The following is a 17867-nucleotide window of genomic DNA, read 5'->3' as shown; positions in this document are numbered from 1 at the left end:
CCTTGGTTGTGACCCCTCGTGGGTTGGAGGAGAAGAGGAAAAACCATTGAAGACAAGGCAGGTGTAATCTGGCTTTGGGGGATGGAGGCACACTTCGTGGCTCTTTTCCTCATGGGGCCCCATTAATGACTCCTCGCAGAGTCTCCCTGGAAATCTGCAATCACAAGTCCGACTGATAGCCACCATCTCCCCCCAGCTGGTCACTTCAACTCCAGTTCCGGGCACAGGTGCGATCCCTGGTGGACTTCCGGGCAAGTCCCCTCAGCCTGCCTTTGGCTGGCTCCCTCCTGTGTGGCCCGCATTGACTTACGGGGAGCACATCCTTTTGCCCCACAGTCAGTGAAAGTTATGGTTGCTTCCAATCAGCCTCTTCAGTCTTTACCCTCTGACAAATAGTAACGTCCTTTTGTATTATATTTCCCACAGGAGCACCCGACTCCAAAGCTGAACTCCAGAGGACACAGGTCAGGTCCTCCCAGGAATCTCTTACCATACACCACTCATGTCCTCTGGCAGCATCAAAGCCCAAGGGGCCACCTTACTTGCTGGGAGGCGAGAGGGAAGTGTTGTCCTGTTGGGTAGGGCACGCAAGTGGAGTCCCCGTGGAGCCTCCCTTATTAAATCACACGGTTACACATAGATCCCCCTCTTTACCAGGGAGCCAATTACTCTCGAGATGAAGCCCAAAAGTTTGCCAATCCTAAAGGCTGTTGTTCTTATGATCAGAATGTCCTCTTTTCAAAAGCCCTTTCCTCTTGACCTCTTCAAATACCTACCGAATTAGTTGAAGAGCTAAACCTCACCTAACTGGTTTCCAGCTCCTTCCTTGGCAGGACCTGCCCAGATCTTCTAGTGTATGCCTTTGGAATGTGGGGGTGTTGGCAATACTGAGGACTCGGCTGAAATTCACATTTATGTTAATATCCTGTCACATTCACCCCAGGCCTCTCACATAACCTTCAGTCGAAAATTTCAATGTAGGACGTTTACATTGGACCCGCCCTTTGACGTCTGCTACTCAGCTTGTCACAAACCTAATTCAGTACTGTGACTCCTGAGTCTACCCCGATGATCTTATCTGCAGATCCCAACTTTCCTGTTTCTGAAGAGAAGCATGATCAATCATTCCAGGCACCCACATGGACACATCCTATACATCCTTCACAGGAGATTTCAAGCCCTGAATTCTTCCTCAAGTCTTCTCCTATGAATCCTACTTTAATTCCCCAATTATGGGTCATGGCTCTCACATATTTCAACAATTAGGAATGATGCACACAAAAAATGCTGGAATTTCCAGAGACCTCAGAACTCAGAACCACCTTCAGAGAAAACTGGGATGTAAGCATTGTGAAGATAGTCGAGCAGGCAAGAATTCCTTCGACACGGGAGAAGATAATGTCGATGATTTTTATTTGATTTCTCCTCTGGGCATGTCTTACCTTCCAAAGTGGAATATAAGCTGCATCGTCCATAGGCCCTAACGTACGCCTAGATACACACAAGTTAATTGAATTAATAATGCTTCTGCAAGTTGCTGAGAGAAAATGTCATTTAAACGGCTCTTAAATGAAAGTGTCAGGGCAGTGCATGAATAGTTCGCTCTCTAGAGATAATATTGCACTGATGAATCACTCACAAGGAACTACCTCTAAATACAAGAATTGTGTTATCGGGAATAGCAGTTTGGACCAGCGGTGTTATGTCACAACATATATTATGAATGTTTTCTCACAATGGGCTTTTCTTCCCTGCTGTCTTTACTCCATTCATAATATTTGTGACGAACCTTAGAATGAGCAGGTATTTGGGATCCTATTTTCTCCAGATTTGATCTCGAATCCCTGCCTCCCTAAATGTCACCAGTGCAGTAAATACTCTGAGTCACATTCATGGGGAAAGCAAAGGACAGCTGTAAAAATTCCAACAATTTGAGTTTGGGTTATCTGCCATCATTATAAATGATATAGAATCATCCCTCTAACTTCGAAGGTTTGCAATTATTTTAGCAAGACAGAACCTTTTATCTGCTCACTGCCAATGTCACAGTCCATGTGGGTAAACTTGTCCCAGAGATTTCAACAGTCAGGAGAGAGTTTTCTGCTGGCAGAAAACACTAGAGGGAATTGAAAAACAACAACAAAAGTCAGGGGATGCTCTGAAAGAGAAAAAGAAGTAGGTATCATAAGATGTATCGATCAGGATTCCAGCAGAAAACAGATGGCTCAGTATGATGAAGTAGTTGGAGGAGAGCCTAGTGCAGGGGCTTCCTACAAGCTGTGGTTTGGAAATGACAAGGGAGAGGGCTGGTAACAGTGAGGAAATTACATCCTTACCCTAAGGGGTGAACAGAAGCTGGAACCCAGAAGGAGAGCTGGGTAGAGAGCCTCCAGGGGAGGAGTTATGAGCTTCCGGCTTAGGGTTGCAGCTAGTGGGAGAGGCCCCTGCAGGGAGAGAGGCAGGAAAACAGATACCCTGACCCTGCTTTTCTATCCTCAAGAGCTCTCCTGCTTGGATTTCCCATTGGCAGAAACGGAGCAAAAGTCAGAGAGCGAGAGATCCCACTGATGTAGTCCATATCGATCAGCCTCCCAGGCAAAAAGCTAGAGTGAAAGAAGGGTGAACTGTGGATCTGCAGAGGCAAGAAAAATATTTGGCACAGAAGAGATTTCTAAGGTACAGCAGGGACATTTAAAGTTAGGATGGTACCTTAAAAAAAGAGAGAGACAGAAAAAAAAAATCAGAGGATTTATCAACGTCCACATCTCCATGAACCACAGAGGAATGGTGCCAGAGAAGCCTGGTGCTTCACCAACAAAGTACTCATAGATGTGGACTGACATAAGACACATTACCAGTGGGGCTGACACTGAACGTATGCAGGCTTTCTTATTTGAATCTTCCTAAATTGACTCTTTGAACTCTCTGAAATAGATCATTGCCTGCTTATGTCAATTTCATAACCTCTTACATTCACTGGCATTGTGTAGAAGGACAGCTGGGAGCCGGGTGTCGTGGGGAATGTGCTGGGAAGATATTTCATTCTGGTTAGCTCTCACTGCGTAACAAACCATCCCCAAACTTAGTGGTTTAAAACATCAACAATCATTTATTTTTCTCATGAATCTGAAAGGTGGGCAGGACCCCGTGGGGATGGCTCATCTTTGCTCTTTGCGGCTCCATCCGTTGGCAACTGGAGAATGCACTTCGGTGTCACCTCGCTTCCATGACCGGCAAGCTGCTTCTGGCTGGCAGCTGAAATATCAGCCAGGGGAGTGGGCCAGTGACTTCAAGTCCTCTTCGTGTGGGTGACTGGGGCTTCCTCACAACATGGTGGCCAAATTCCAAGGGCAAGCACCCCGAGACAGCAAGGAGGCATTTTCCCTTTCTAACCTTGGAAGTCACGTGGTGTTGCTTCAACCACCCAGAATTTATCGAAGCGGTCACAAAGTCCATCCAATTTCAAGGCAGGGGATATAGACCCATAACTCAATGGAAAGAGTAACAAGGTCAGAGTGTAAGAAGACGTCAGAAAGAAGATATGATTTTAGTTTATGGGTTTAGTCCTCTTTGGGAAATGCAAACTGCCTATTAACAAGTTATAGTAAATTGAGAAGTAAAAATAAAATTGACACTACTTCCAAAACATTTGCCATATTTTTGAAAGCATATTTTTAATCTCCTTGAAAACAACTTGAAATATATTCTCCTTGGCTTCTTCCCTTATATTTTTCATTCGTTCATCATGCTTCTGCGTTAGCAATTTTATTTGTTCCTCCTTTGCTTCCTGTGGTCTATGGGCATATTCCTTTTCTACTAGTTTAATTTCCTTTTCTAATTGATCAGTGTAGATTTTCTTCAAGACTTCCTCCTGCTTTCTCAGCTTTTCCTCTATGTCCTTGTATATGGCATCGGAAAAGTAAGCCCCCTGGTTGTTCTGCACCATCTTCTCTATCAGCTCCACCAGCTCCCGCACCTGAGCTTCCTTCTCAGTCCAGTCTGTACTGTTGTTACTGAAGGTACAGCAGTGGTCTCCACACTCCTGGAGGATGCTTCGCAGGTTTACGTCCGCAGTCTGCAAAAAGTCGCTTAGGCTGCAGTCCTCCAGTTCCTCTTTGCGAGTGAACAAGACGATCATGTGCTTCATGGCTGGTTCCCCAAACATAGCCTTGATCAACGCCACGGTTCTCTGCTCTTCCTCCGTGTAGCGGCCCAGCTGCATGACCAAGATGATGGCGTGAGGTCCGGGGCAGGAGGCGAGGACACAGCGGCTGATTTCCTTGCAGGTGGTGTTCAGGCTCTCCTTGGTGTCGAAGAGCCCTGGGGTGTCAACAACGAGAAGGTCTCTCCCCTCCCATTTCCGGGATGCTTTCTGACAAGTTTTGGTAACAGCCTGGGCAGCAATCTTAGACTCGAATTCCTTTCTCCCGAGGATGGTGTTTGCTGTGGCACTTTTCCCACTTCCAGTCTTCCCGACCAGCACGATCCTCAGAGCATTGTCCTGGGCATCAGCCATGTTTATATCAAGAGGCCCTGGGGCTTAGGTACCCACAAGATCTTAAGAAAAAGAAGGAGAGGGAAAAAGGGTCAATTTGGGCAAGTTGGAACCATTCCCAACTCTTTTTTTCTTTCTTTTCCTCCCTGCAAATATGTAATATTCTATTACACATAAACAGCTCAATTGCTGTGGAAGAAATAACAAAGTACTTAAAGAATATCCCCACAAAACAGTCATGTCCAGATGGTTTCACATGGAATTAACTGAAACCTTTAAAGAGCTGATAATCTCAGTGCTACTTAAACAATTCCTGATCACATAAAAAGGAAGGAAAACATTCAGCTCTTTCTATGAAGCAAGTGTAATGTTGATCCCAAAAGCTAACCACGATTTCACCAACAAATAAAGCGATACACGTCTCATGTGTGAGTATTGATTCAAATATCCTAAATAAATTATTAGACACTAAAAAGCAATACACGTTGATTAAGTACTACTGTTTCAGAAATACTAGGGTGGTTCAACATGAGGAGATTGATTGTTGCAACACATCCCATTAATAGGTTAAGAAGAAAAGGAACTAGGTGCAGAAAAGACATTTGGCCAAATTCAACACTAATTCATGTTCTTTTTTTTTTAATAAATTTATTTATGTATTTATTTATTTTTGGCTGCATTGGGTCTTTGTTGCTGCACACGGGCATTCTCTAGTTGCGGCGACCCGGGGCTATCCTTCATTGCAATGTGAGGGCTTCTCATTGCGGTGGCTTCTCTTGTTGCAGAGCATGGGCTCTAGGCACGCGGGCTTCAGTAGTTGTGGCTCACGGGCTCTAGAGCGCAGGCTCAGTAGTTGTGGTGCACGGGCTTAATTGCTCCGCGGCATGTGGGATCTTCCCAGACCAGGGCTCGAACCTGTGTTCCCTGCATTGGCAGGTGGATTCTTAACTACTGAGTCACCAGGGAAGCCCCACACTGATTCATGTTTAAATCATAAAATTTAAATGAATAGATACTTCTTTAACATGATTTTACATAAATATAAAAATTTTTTTCATCGCTTTTTTTTTCATGCAACTAAAATAGTTGATTATAAAGTTCATTTGGATGAAGACAAAAGAAAATTAGCCTTGGCAATCAAGAAAAGAAAAATGAGGGAAGACTAGCTCTACCAGATAGTAGAACATTATAGTTTGTATAATTAAAGCAGTATGATGTTGGTGCATGGATAGAGAGAACAGTGAAACAAAAACAGAAAATTCAGGAGTAGACCAAACTGATCACACTATATTCATTTATATTCAATTCAGTTATATTATATTACATTTATATTCAATAAGGCAGCATTTCACATCAATGGGAAAAAAGATGGACTAATAAGCAACACTGAGATAACAATACAGAAAAAGATAAAACTGCATCCACCTCCTGACGCCATTCAAATTCCAAATAGATCAGAAATTTAAATGTAAAAAAAAAATCCATATGATAATAGAAGAAACATGGATAAATCACTGTAACCTGGGGGTGGGAAAATATTTCTAAGATTTGAAATAGAGTAAGGAAAAAGACTCCTAAATTTGATTACATAAAAACCAAAAAGATAATGTGAGGCAAACAAACAAGTAAATAATCCTCCATACACAAATTAAAACACAAATGTCAACTTATATAAAAGAGGGGCAAGGGGCAATTTTCCTTTTACACCAAGAATATCTATACAGATGGCCAACAACCACATGAAAAGATGCTCAGCATCACTAATTATTGAAGAAATGCAAATCAAAACTAAAATGATGTATCACCTCACAGCAGTCAGAATGGCCATGATCAAAAAGTCTACAAATAATAAATGCTGGAGGGCTTCCCTGGTGGCACAGTGGTTGAGAGTCCGCCTGCCGATGCAGAGGACACGAGTTCGTGCCCCGGTCCGGGAAGATCCCACATGCCGCGGAGCGGCTGGGCCCGTGAGCCATGGAGGCTGAGCCTGCGCGTCCGGAGACTGTGCTCCGCAATGGGAGAGGCCACAACAGTGAGAGGCCCGCGTACCGCAAAATAAATAAATAAATAAATAAATAAATAAATAAATAAATAAATAAATAAATGCTGGAGAAAATGTGGAGAGAAGGGAACCTTCCTGCACTGCTGGTAGGAATGTAATTTGGTGCAGCCGCTATGGAGAACGGTATGGCAGATCCACAAAAAACTGAAAATATTGTTACCATATGATCTAGCAATCCCACTCCTGGGCATATATCTGGACAAAACTCTAATTTGAAAAGATACATGCACCCCTATGTTCTTAGCAGCCCCATTTACAATAGCCAAGACATGGAAACAATCTAAAAGTCCATTGACAGATGAATAGGTAAAGAAGATGTGGTACATATATACAATGGAATATTACTCAGCCATAAATAAAATGAAATAATGCCATTTGCAGCTACGTGGATGGGCCTAGAGATTATCATATTGAGAGAAGTAAGTCAGACAAAGAAAGACAAATATTATACGATATCACTTACATGTGGAATCTAAAAAAAATACAAATAAACTTATTTACAAAACAGAAACAGACTCACAGACATAGAAAACAAACTTCCGATTACCAAAGGGGAAAGTGGCGGAAGAGGGATAAATTAGGAATATGGGATTTATGGATACATACCACTATATATAAAATACAAAAGCAACAAGGATTTACTGTATAGCACAGGGAACTATATTCAATATCTTGTAATAACCTATAATGCAAAAGAATCAGAAAAAATATATATACAACTGAATTACTTTGCTGTACACCTAAAACTAACACAGTATTGTAAATCAACTATAATTGAATTACAAAATAAAAAAAGAAAGCAAAGAATATCTAAAAGTAGAGAAACAAAAGACCAGCAACACGATAAAAAATGGAGAAAGAGATATAAATAAACAGTTCAAAGAAAAAAATGTAAATATCCCTTAAATATATAAAAAGAGACTAACATTCACTTGTAATAGAGAAAAATATATCAAAACATAGAAAAATTAAATTAATTATTTAATATTACACTAAGATACGATTTCTCACCTACAGGTTTGGGAAAAATCCAAAAGTTTGCTGGCATAATATACTAGTAAAAGGTATAGGGGAGACAGGTGCTCTCCCACATGGCTAGTGCGAATGGAAAAGCAGTGTGAAACATCTAGAGGAGAAGTCAGCAATATCTCGCAAAAGTACATGTGCATTTACCCTTTGATTATCAACCTCAATTTTGGGATTTATCCCAAAGGTACACTGACAAAAATACAGAAAAAAATTATGCAGAAGGCTGTTTACTGCACCACTACTTGAAACAGCAAAAGACCAAAAACCTATCAAATGCCCATCAGTACGGGCCTGGTTGAATAAACTAAGGTATATTCACACAGTGCAGTACTAGCCAACTAAAACAGAATGAGATCTATCTTTATGTCCAGCTATGGAGACATCTCCAGGATATATCATTAAGCAAAAAAAGCCAAGTGGTGAAAATAATGAACAGTTTACTATCATTTCTCTAACCAGGAGGACCGGAGCCTACATCTATAAAATGTAATATATATATTTTTTCAATCATACGTAAAAGCAATGGCAGGATAATCTGAAAAGTAAGCAGACAAAAAAGTTACTTATCTGGGGATGGAAAAAACAGGGTGGAGGGAAGCTGGGAATAGACGCTGGGAACTAGACTCCTTTGGATATACTCAGATTTCATAGATTTGATCTTGAAAGCATGTATTATACAGCAAAAATTATATTTCAAAATACTAGTAAAAAGCAAATGAAACAAACTAGCCAGATTGTATTTTGTGTGGTGGATGAACCACAAAAAAATTGGTCCTAGAGACTTGACAATGCAGTAGTTTCTTTGTCCATCCCCAGTAGGATATAGTTAAGCAACGCCCCCCCCCCCAAAAAGAAAACCTGCAGAAAATTGTTTTCGGGAATCCTATTCTTAGTTGTGTGTATGTGCGTGTGTGTGTTTGTATAGTTTTGAAATCCATTGAAAAGGCATAAAAACAATGATAAGCCCAGCAACAATGAGCACCCTCAGTGCCAGATTGTAATCTTCAAATGCCATTTCCTACCAAAAATTTAGGGCTCTTAGGAGAAAGTATGGATTCCAGGTCTGGGCCAGGCAATGTAAGAGTTGAGCATAGACCATCTTGTCATACTAGACAGCAAGGATGCTATGAAAAAAATTACTAGGATCCCATCAAAAGGGCTTAAGAGCCAACTTGAAGACGATCCCCAACAGGACAAAGATGAGACAGTTTGAGCATCGGTAAGAATAATGATTTCAAGGGATTGAAATATATCAAATAAGTTAAAATCTATGTGTTCATAGCAATGCCATCTTCTTAGAAGAAGTCAGTTGTTCCCTTTGGAGTATGCTAGGAGTATGTCATTCTGAACGTTGACAAAGGGAAAGAACAAAGCATTTATCTTGTCTTTCTTATATAACTGTGCCTCGTGGAAATGAAAGGATTGTTGAGGGGAAGTTTCTTTTTATAAGTTTATTCCATCTATTAAATGAAGAAAGAATGATAGAATTAGAATATCATAATTTGTGACCCTTAAGGAAACATATACTCAAGGTAATCATTAATATCTGAGACAACCAAACATTATGTGCCTTCTGATTGACGTTAACAACTGCACCTGTGAAGTACTCCCACCAAAACACCAGCCAAACTTGAATCTGACCAAGCTTCTCCCTAAACAGGATGCACACAAAACACTGGAACTAGAAGAGCAGGTGACATTTTGGGGACGTAATCAGCAAAGTGTACACTTCCAATTCTGCTGGACAAAAGACCTCCCCTTTCTTAAAGAAATTTTATAGCAAGAAACAAGGAAGGTAGAAACCTATGTGTTAAGTTAAGTTTAAGAGATATCAGTGAATTGCAATTTATGGACCTCATTTGGGCGCAACTTCAAACAATTTTTAAAATTATGAGACAATCAGGGCAATGTGAATATAACTGGTAATTTTCTAGAAATTCTCGTTGCTTTTTGAAGTCTGAGTCTGGTAATTTTTTTAAATGGTCTTTATCTTTCAGACATACATACTCAAATATTTACTGATAAAGTGACACAAGGTCTGACATTTGCTTCAAAGTAATCTGGGGTGGCTGGGGAGTGGTGACTATATAAATGAAACAGGACTGGCTTAAACGGATAATCGTTGAGGCTTGGTATAGGTACATGGAAGTTCCTTATATTATTCCCTCTATCTTTCAATAAGTTAAAAAAAATTCCACAATAAAAAAAATAACCTGGGTGTAGTGTAACCGCTACTGAATGTATACTGTATACCGAGCACCCTAATAAGTATGTTTTGTATATTACAGTCATCCCTCCATATCAGTGTGGAGGGGGGATTGATTCCAAGACCCCAACGTGTTCCAGAGTCTGCAGACGCTCAAATATCTCAGGTAAAATGACTAGTACCGTTGGCCTCCATGTCAGGGCTTTCACATTGGCAGATCCCACCTACCTTGGAGGGAAATTTCCATCCTGTTTTGTTGAATCTGCCAACGTAACACCAGGGATATGGAGAGCTGAATGTGTATTTATTGAAAAAAAATCCACATGTAAGTGGACCCGCACAATTCAAATCCGTGTTGTTCAAGGGTCAACTGTGTCTCACTTACTCGCAAAAATAACCTGCAAGGAAGCTAACTTTATTACCTGAGTTTTTTAAATGAGGAGACTGATGTGGCTCAAGAATTCTGAGACACTTGCCCAAGGTCATTGTGCTAATAGGTGTTGAGCAGAGAGGGGTCCAGTTCAAAGGCTGTCTGACTACCATGCTCGCTCTTAAGCACTGCACACTACGGCCTCTTCTTGTTCCTTCTCGGACCCGTCATTCTGTAGTCCACGTCAGGTCAGAGGCAGATCAGGGGAAGACAGTCCACACTGTTTCCCGAATGGTGAACTGGTTAGCAAGACTATAATTAGGGAAGGCAAGGAGGGGGTCTCACACACATGTTTTTTTAGCATAGTTAATCCTCTCTGCATAGCACCCGCTCCTCACCTCATATGTCACCCTATTAGGGACACAGCTTCTCTCTGTGAAGTGTCAGAAAGCATTCAAAGTGAATTCTACATTTCCTGTGTCATTAGTGACCTGGGTAATCCCTGGAGAGTCACCATGCTCTCAGGGGTTCTGATTCTTTTTCAGTAAAATCAACAAGGACCTACTGTACAGCACAGGGAACTCTACTCAATATTCTGTAATAACCTATATGGGAAAAGAATCTGAAAAAGAATGGATATACGTATATGTATAACGGAATCACTGAGCTGTATACCTGACAGTTACACAACGTTGTAAATCAACTCTACTCCAATATAAAATAAAAATTAAATTAAAAAAAAGAAACAGGGGTTTAGACTGGGTGGCCTCTGAATTGCCTTCCAGCTCTGAAGACCTGCCTTGGGGACACTCATTTCCTACTAAGGGAAAACTCTGGGTTATCAAGTGGTACTCAATATCTATCACAACAGCGACTAGACAGACGGTACAGTATTCAGCAGAAGTTTGTCATGTTAACTATGAGATGTATGGACATTATGCTCATAAACATCTTTCCTCCCCTCTCTCCCCTCCACCACCAGCACTCTGGCAGCATCCTCCGTACTGCGTTGCTTGCTCACCACCTGGTCCCTTCTCACGCCGGAGGCCACCCCCACGCAGACTCCCTGCATCCTACTGCCCCTCTCAGTTCTATCCTCTGTGGCCTCTTCTCAGCCAGGCTCACCTTTTGAAGGAGTTGATGAGTTGTCAAGTTTTCTCCAAAGAAGCTGTTTGAGCCGGTGCTTTTGCTTTAACTATGAGGGGGAAATGTTTGCACCCTCTGAAACCTCTGATCCAGGAAGTAGATTGGGTGGGGCCAGTGAAGGAAGTGTTTGCCTTTAAAGAGACAGAAATATTGCGCCGTAACTTGGTGGGTGCTTCAGCGTTGACAAGTTGAAAGCTTTTTCTCCGTGTGCCTGGTATCACACCAACATCTCCAAAGTTATACTTGTTGTTTGGGGTTATTGTGGTGGGTCCAAAAGGCCCTTAGTAAATGACCTAAATCTTGCCCAGAAAGCCAGTCACAGTGTCTGATCATCTCTCCTGGGTGCAGTGGGAGACTGCAGGGCTCTTCGGGGAAGAAAGAAGTCAGACACGTGGCTTGGTGTATCCTCGGGGTAGCGCCAGTCTATTGCTGGGTGGAGAGTAGAACTTGTAAGTGATGAACTTGAATATTTAGCTGAAGAGATTTCTAAGTACAGTGTGGAAGGTGCAGCCTGGTTTCTCCTTACTGCTTATAGTAAAATGCAAGAGGAAAGAGACTGGAGTGATGCAGCTACAAGCCAGGGAATGCCAGGGATTGCCAGCAACCACCAGCAGCTGGGAACACACAAGGGACGAGCTCCCCCTGGAGCCTTCAGAGAGCATGGCTTTGCCAACATTTTCAGTGTGAACCCCCAGAACTATGCAGCAATGAATGTCTCTGCTTTGAACCTTCATAGTTTGTAATAATCTGTTAGAGCAGCTCTAGGAATCTAGTCCATCACCTTTCTCTTTTCCTCTACCTTTTCCCCTGCCAGGTTTCTGTTCCTCCTAACGACCCAAAGACTCCCCTCCTGCATTACATGGTCTGAGCGGTGCAAATTTACTAGAATGCGCTCTTCCGCATTCTCTACCCACACGTCTGGCCCAGATGGACCGTGGAAGTCTCAGTGATGGGAGAAGTTGTAGCTTTCTCAGGAGTTTAGCTTTGAAATTCTCTGGAGACTCTAGCTTTTGTCAACAATTTACACAACACTGTCAACTGAAAAAAGTGCACAACCGAAAAGTTGAGAATTCTGTTTTATTCAGCAGACTTTCTGAGGACCTGAGGCCCGGGAGGCAGCCTCTCAGCTAGCTCTGAGGGACCACTCCCAAGACATAAGAGAGGAGCCTGGTACTGGCATCTTTACAATCGACACGGCGCTTTTCTCCACCACAATCCAGTGTCAGTAGATCGGCTTCACTGTGTGCGAGTGAGTGGACCCAAGTTTGCTTCAGTGATAGAAATCGTCTGTCACATAAATGCTATTAAAAATGCATTTGCATAACTGTATTTTCTTTAATTTGCTTTTCTATATCAGTGAGAAGATTTTCAACAAAACTGAAATTTAAGAGTTCTGTGTTTTAGTGCCGGGAGCCGTGTAGGAAGTGCCTTTGAGTCTCAGCACGGACGAGACCCATAGTGCCAAGCAAAGCTGGTACTGTCAGGTACAAATATGGAGAAGCAAAGCTCTCCTCTGCGTGGTTCCCCTTGTTCCCCCCTGCTTTTGCTTAAGGTGATTTTTATGGGATTGCTATTAGTGTTGGGAAATATTCCCAGCTCCGATGGAGGGTTTAGGGAAAGACCCCAACTTAGGGTAAAACCAAAAAAGATTGTGATTACTCCGGCTCCCTTAATGGCTACACCCGAAATCCCCACTTCCAGGCCAGGGCGTTGGGTTCAGGGAAATACAATAGGAGCATTTGTGAGGCAAATTGAATGAGTTTTGGCCCTCCTGGGGAGTTAGAGATATGTTAGGAAACACTTGGGTATGGTGGCGGGGAGGTTTTATGCTGCAGTGGGTATATAGCAAATTAGATAGGGTAGGTAAGTTTCGATTATAAAGGAAGAAGGAAACAGCCTGTAGATGTTTATAGTTGCTAAGAGAATAATGTGTTTGAGTTTGTGCTTTGAATAACTGGCTGATTGAACAGAACATACAGGTATAAGAACATCTAATTTTCCTAAGAAAGATGAAGAAACCGCAGACTGCATTCCTGACCTGGACTGTGACCGGGGTGTGCCTGGCCACGGAGGATGAAAGAGACTATAGGCGATAAGAAGACTATTTAACCTGTTTAACCTGCTGATGTAATCTGTTGATGTAAATTGCTTTTGTTTTGTGGCTTGTGTGGGGGATTTTTTGGCGTGGGAATGAGGTTGTTGAGATTGGAGGTGAGATTATTTTATAGTATAAATGCTTTGGAATCACGAAAAATAAATTTGTCAGATCCTTGCATCCTCTGAGGTGTCTTGTGCTCTGTCCACGCCGACTCCGTCTCCCCTTTGGGTGAAACCTGTCCAGCTGGGGCTGGTCCCCGGCAAGTGGCGCCCGAACAGGGACCTGAAGGGGTAAGTATTATTTTTTTTTTCTCAGACGGATAGGAGTCTCACCGTAGGGTGCTGCAGACCCCCAGTTAAGAATACTGGTTAGGAAGGTGAGTAAGGCGGTGTCAAGATGGGACACGCTGAGTCCAAAGAGAGGCTCTTATTTATTGATATAGTTAAACATATGATAAATGGAAGAGGAATTAAGGTAACTAATAAGCAATTAACTCAGTTTTTTCAGTTTGTACAGGAACAATGCCCATGGTTTCCAGAACAGGGAACACTTAATATAGAAACCTGGCAAAAGGTGGGGCAAACTTTGCAAGTATATTACAGTCATTTTGGACCTGAGAAGGTTCCAGTAGATACTTTTACTTTATGGAACCTCATAAGAGAGAGCATTGCCCCCTTGCCTGAAGGTCAAAAGAACCCATATAAATATCCTACAGAAGTAATGGATGAATGTACTCCGTTACTTTCCCCAAAAACATCAAAAGATACTAAGGTTTTGGCTGCAGCTTTAAAAGATTGTAACCTTAATGACAATGATTCAGAGGAGGAAAATGAGTCACCTACTGATACTAAGCCTAATTTGTTAAAGAACCCTCCTTTTGATGGTGAATTGCCTCCTGCAGATCAGGATGATTTAGATGCTGCTGCATATGATTATGAAAGAAGGAAGTATGAACCCCATGGTGCTTTTTCAATGCAAGAAACTAAGAAAAATAGGCCTAATTTACAGGATATGCGCCCTTTGGGTCGTCTACCGACCGCCCCACCAGCACTTTTAAGTTCTTCACTTCCCCCTTTAAAAAGGTCAGGACATTCAACTTTACATGTTAGGGGCCCACCACCTCCACCACCTTTTAATAAAGGTCAAGGCGAATATAAAAGACATAGGAGAATAAACGGTGAAGATGATGATTATGCTTTTGCAGCCTGCTTTCCAGTCATTTTTGAGGATGGTTTTGATGATGATGATGTATATTGGGATCCCTTGCCTCTAAAACTTTTAAAAGAACTTAAAAAGGCCTGTGTAGATTACGGACCGTTGGCGCCTTATACTATGACTCTTATAGATGCCTTAGCAAATAGATGGATGACTCCATATGACTGGATTCAGGTTACAAAGGCCTGTTTATCTGGAGGACAATATTTGCTTTGGAAAACAGAATATGAAGAATTGGTGGCTAAGCAACATGCTTTAAATAAGAAAAGGGATAAATTTAATATTACTAAAGATATGTTATTAGGCCAGGGAGAATATGATACAGCCCAACAGCAAATGCATATGGGAAAGGAGGCTTTATGGCAGGTAACTATGTGTGCAGTGAATGCCTGGAAGTCTTTGCCTTTGACTCCAGGAAAAGCCTCCACTTTAACAGATTTAAAACAAAAGCCTGAGGAGCCATATGAGGATTTTGTTTCTCGCTTGCTAACAGAGATAAAAAGGGTAATAACTGATGAGGATGCAGCTAACATGTTAGCTAAACAATTAGCCTTCGAAAATGCCAATCCTGTTTGTCAGAACTTGATTCGATCAATTAGAAAAACTGGCAGCATTTCAGATTTTATTAAACAATGTTCTGACGTGGGTCCCTCTTATATGCAAGGGATTGCTTTGGCAGCCGCCCTAAAGGGAGAAACACTTCCTCAATGTATGATGAATATGGTTCAAAAAACAAAAAACCCTAAGGGACCAAAAGGAAATAATTGTTTTGCTTGTGGAGGCGCAGGTCATTTTAGTAGGGAATGTCCTAATAAAAATATACCTCCAGCAGGTCCTGTTAGAATGATATCTCCTGGTAATGTTGGGGTCCCAAAGACTCCTTGCCAAAGATGTGGGAAAGGAAATCATTGGACTAAATTGTGTAGGAGTAAATATCACAAGGACGGACACATTCTTCCCCCTAATGGGGTTTCTGCAGTGCCTCAGGCTGGAGTTCAGATGCCAATATTTCCTGCACCTGTTTTTCCAGGTACACCTGCTGGAACTAATTCGGGAAACTTACTTCGGGCCCAACCCCGGGCCCAACAAACAATAGGGGCCATTTACCAGACGCTCAATCCCTTTCTTCCCTCAGGGGAATCGATGAATTGTTTAGGGCCACCCCAGGCAGCGCAGGATTGGACCTCTGTGCCACCTCCGCAACAATACTAACTCCTGACTCTCCAGTTATAAAAATACCAACTGGGATTAAAGGTCCATTGCCCCCAGGAGTAATGGGTTTAATTATTGGTAGGAGTTCAACTTCCTTATCTGGCTTAACAGTTTTGCCTGGAGTAATTGACTCTGATTATACAGGAGAAATTCAAATAATCCAGTCATCATCCGATTAATTCAAGCTGCCCTCCAGAGTGTATATAAAACCAAAGTGGAATTGCATACTGCCTTTTTAAAAAATAAAAAAGGGGGAGATGCCGGGAGCCGTGTAGGAAGTGCCTTTGAGTCTCAGCACGGACGAGACCCATAGTGCCAAGCAAAGCTGGTACTGTCAGGTACAAATATGGAGAAGCAAAGCTCTCCTCTGCGTGGTTCCCCTTGTTCCCCCCTGCTTTTGCTTAAGGTGATTTTTATGGGATTGCTATTAGTGTTGGGAAATATTCCCAGCTCCGATGGAGGGTTTAGGGAAAGACCCCAACTTAGGGTAAAACCAAAAAAGATTGTGATTACTCCGGCTCCCTTAATGGCTACACCCGAAATCCCCACTTCCAGGCCAGGGCGTTGGGTTCAGGGAAATACAATAGGAGCATTTGTGAGGCAAATTGAATGAGTTTTGGCCCTCCTGGGGAGTTAGAGATATGTTAGGAAACACTTGGGTATGGTGGCGGGGAGGTTTTATGCTGCAGTGGGTATATAGCAAATTAGATAGGGTAGGTAAGTTTCGATTATAAAGGAAGAAGGAAACAGCCTGTAGATGTTTATAGTTGCTAAGAGAATAATGTGTTTGAGTTTGTGCTTTGAATAACTGGCTGATTGAACAGAACATACAGGTATAAGAACATCTAATTTTCCTAAGAAAGATGAAGAAACCGCAGACTGCATTCCTGACCTGGACTGTGACCGGGGTGTGCCTGGCCACGGAGGATGAAAGAGACTATAGGCGATAAGAAGACTATTTAACCTGTTTAACCTGCTGATGTAATCTGTTGATGTAAATTGCTTTTGTTTTGTGGCTTGTGTGGGGGATTTTTTGGCGTGGGAATGAGGTTGTTGAGATTGGAGGTGAGATTATTTTATAGTATAAATGCTTTGGAATCACGAAAAATAAATTTGTCAGATCCTTGCATCCTCTGAGGTGTCTTGTGCTCTGTCCACGCCGACTCCGTCTCCCCTTTGGGTGAAACCTGTCCAGCTGGGGCTGGTCCCCGGCATTTTAGAACGTTAGGGTTTAATTTATCATGCCTTCAAAAGCTTGCCTACGGTAGGTACTCAGTAAAGACCCTCTTTTAAGTGCACAGGTTAGACCAAGAGCAAATCTCTATTGTCACTTCTATTAGCCCCTGAATATTAGTTCTTAGTTTTCCTTTATATTGTACGGTCCCAGGTAACACTATCAGTTTCCTTTAGTTTGTTTAATAAATATTTCCCGAGGGGCAGGTCTATAAGTCCTGTCTTATAATGCCACCCAGGGGAAGTAATCCCCAGTGAAACATGTCTATCCTACAATATAATTAAGCAAAAGAGATGTAACCATCTTATATAAAACCTATTTACATATACCAATATTTATTAACTTTCATCTCAATGTTATGATTTTATACCTTTACCTTTAGTTTCCATTAGGAGCCAATCAACAGGTCTCCTCCTCTCTGGGCTCAGACCTAGGTGGCGGCGACATTGCTAAATGCACCAAGAAGGTCAGAATGGTGGGTAAATACGGGACCCATTATGGTGCCTCCCTCCGGAAAATGGTGAAGACAATTGAAATCAGCCAGCACGCCAAGTACACTTGCTCCTTCTGTGGCAAAACCAAGATGAAGAGACGAGCTGTGGGCATTTCGCACTGTGGTTCCCGCATGAAAACGGTAGCTGGTGGTGCCTGGACCTACGACACCACTTCTGCCGCCACAGTAAAGTCAGCCGTCAGAAGACGGAAGGAACTGAAGGACCAGTAGAAGGGCCACCATTTGAAACATTGCTAGCCTACAATAAATGGGTTAATTTAGGTAACAACAGCAACAAAAACAAAAA

At 42.2% G+C, this 17867-nt stretch overlaps 2 protein-coding genes across 2 annotated transcripts; one reads left to right on the top strand and one right to left on the bottom strand.

Annotated features, from left to right (window-relative positions):
* Positions 1-3086: 3086 nt before the first annotated feature.
* On the bottom strand, positions 3087-11358 carry LOC309827344 (GTPase IMAP family member 7-like). Its single transcript, XM_082661952.1, has 2 exons — positions 11288-11358; positions 3087-4557 (listed from the first exon to the last, which is right to left on the bottom strand). The coding sequence occupies exon 2, from the start codon at positions 4514-4516 to the stop codon at positions 3635-3637; it is 882 nt and encodes a 293-aa protein (XP_082518078.1). The 5' UTR covers positions 4517-4557; positions 11288-11358; the 3' UTR covers positions 3087-3634.
* Positions 6671-17811, top strand: LOC309827764 (large ribosomal subunit protein eL43-like; the record flags this gene model as incomplete). The annotated part of the gene is made up of 2 exons (XM_082662572.1): positions 6671-6680; positions 17496-17811. The coding sequence occupies 2 exons, from the start codon at positions 6671-6673 to the stop codon at positions 17789-17791; spliced, it is 306 nt and encodes a 101-aa protein (XP_082518698.1). The 3' UTR covers positions 17792-17811.
* Between the last annotated feature and the right edge of the window lie 56 nt (positions 17812-17867).

The sequence above is a fragment of the Grampus griseus genome (genome assembly GCF_964374135.1).
Source record: "Grampus griseus genome assembly, chromosome: 9".
In the NCBI taxonomy this organism is placed as follows: domain Eukaryota; kingdom Metazoa; phylum Chordata; class Mammalia; order Artiodactyla; family Delphinidae; genus Grampus; species Grampus griseus.
This window is presented reverse-complemented; position numbering and strand designations above follow the sequence as displayed.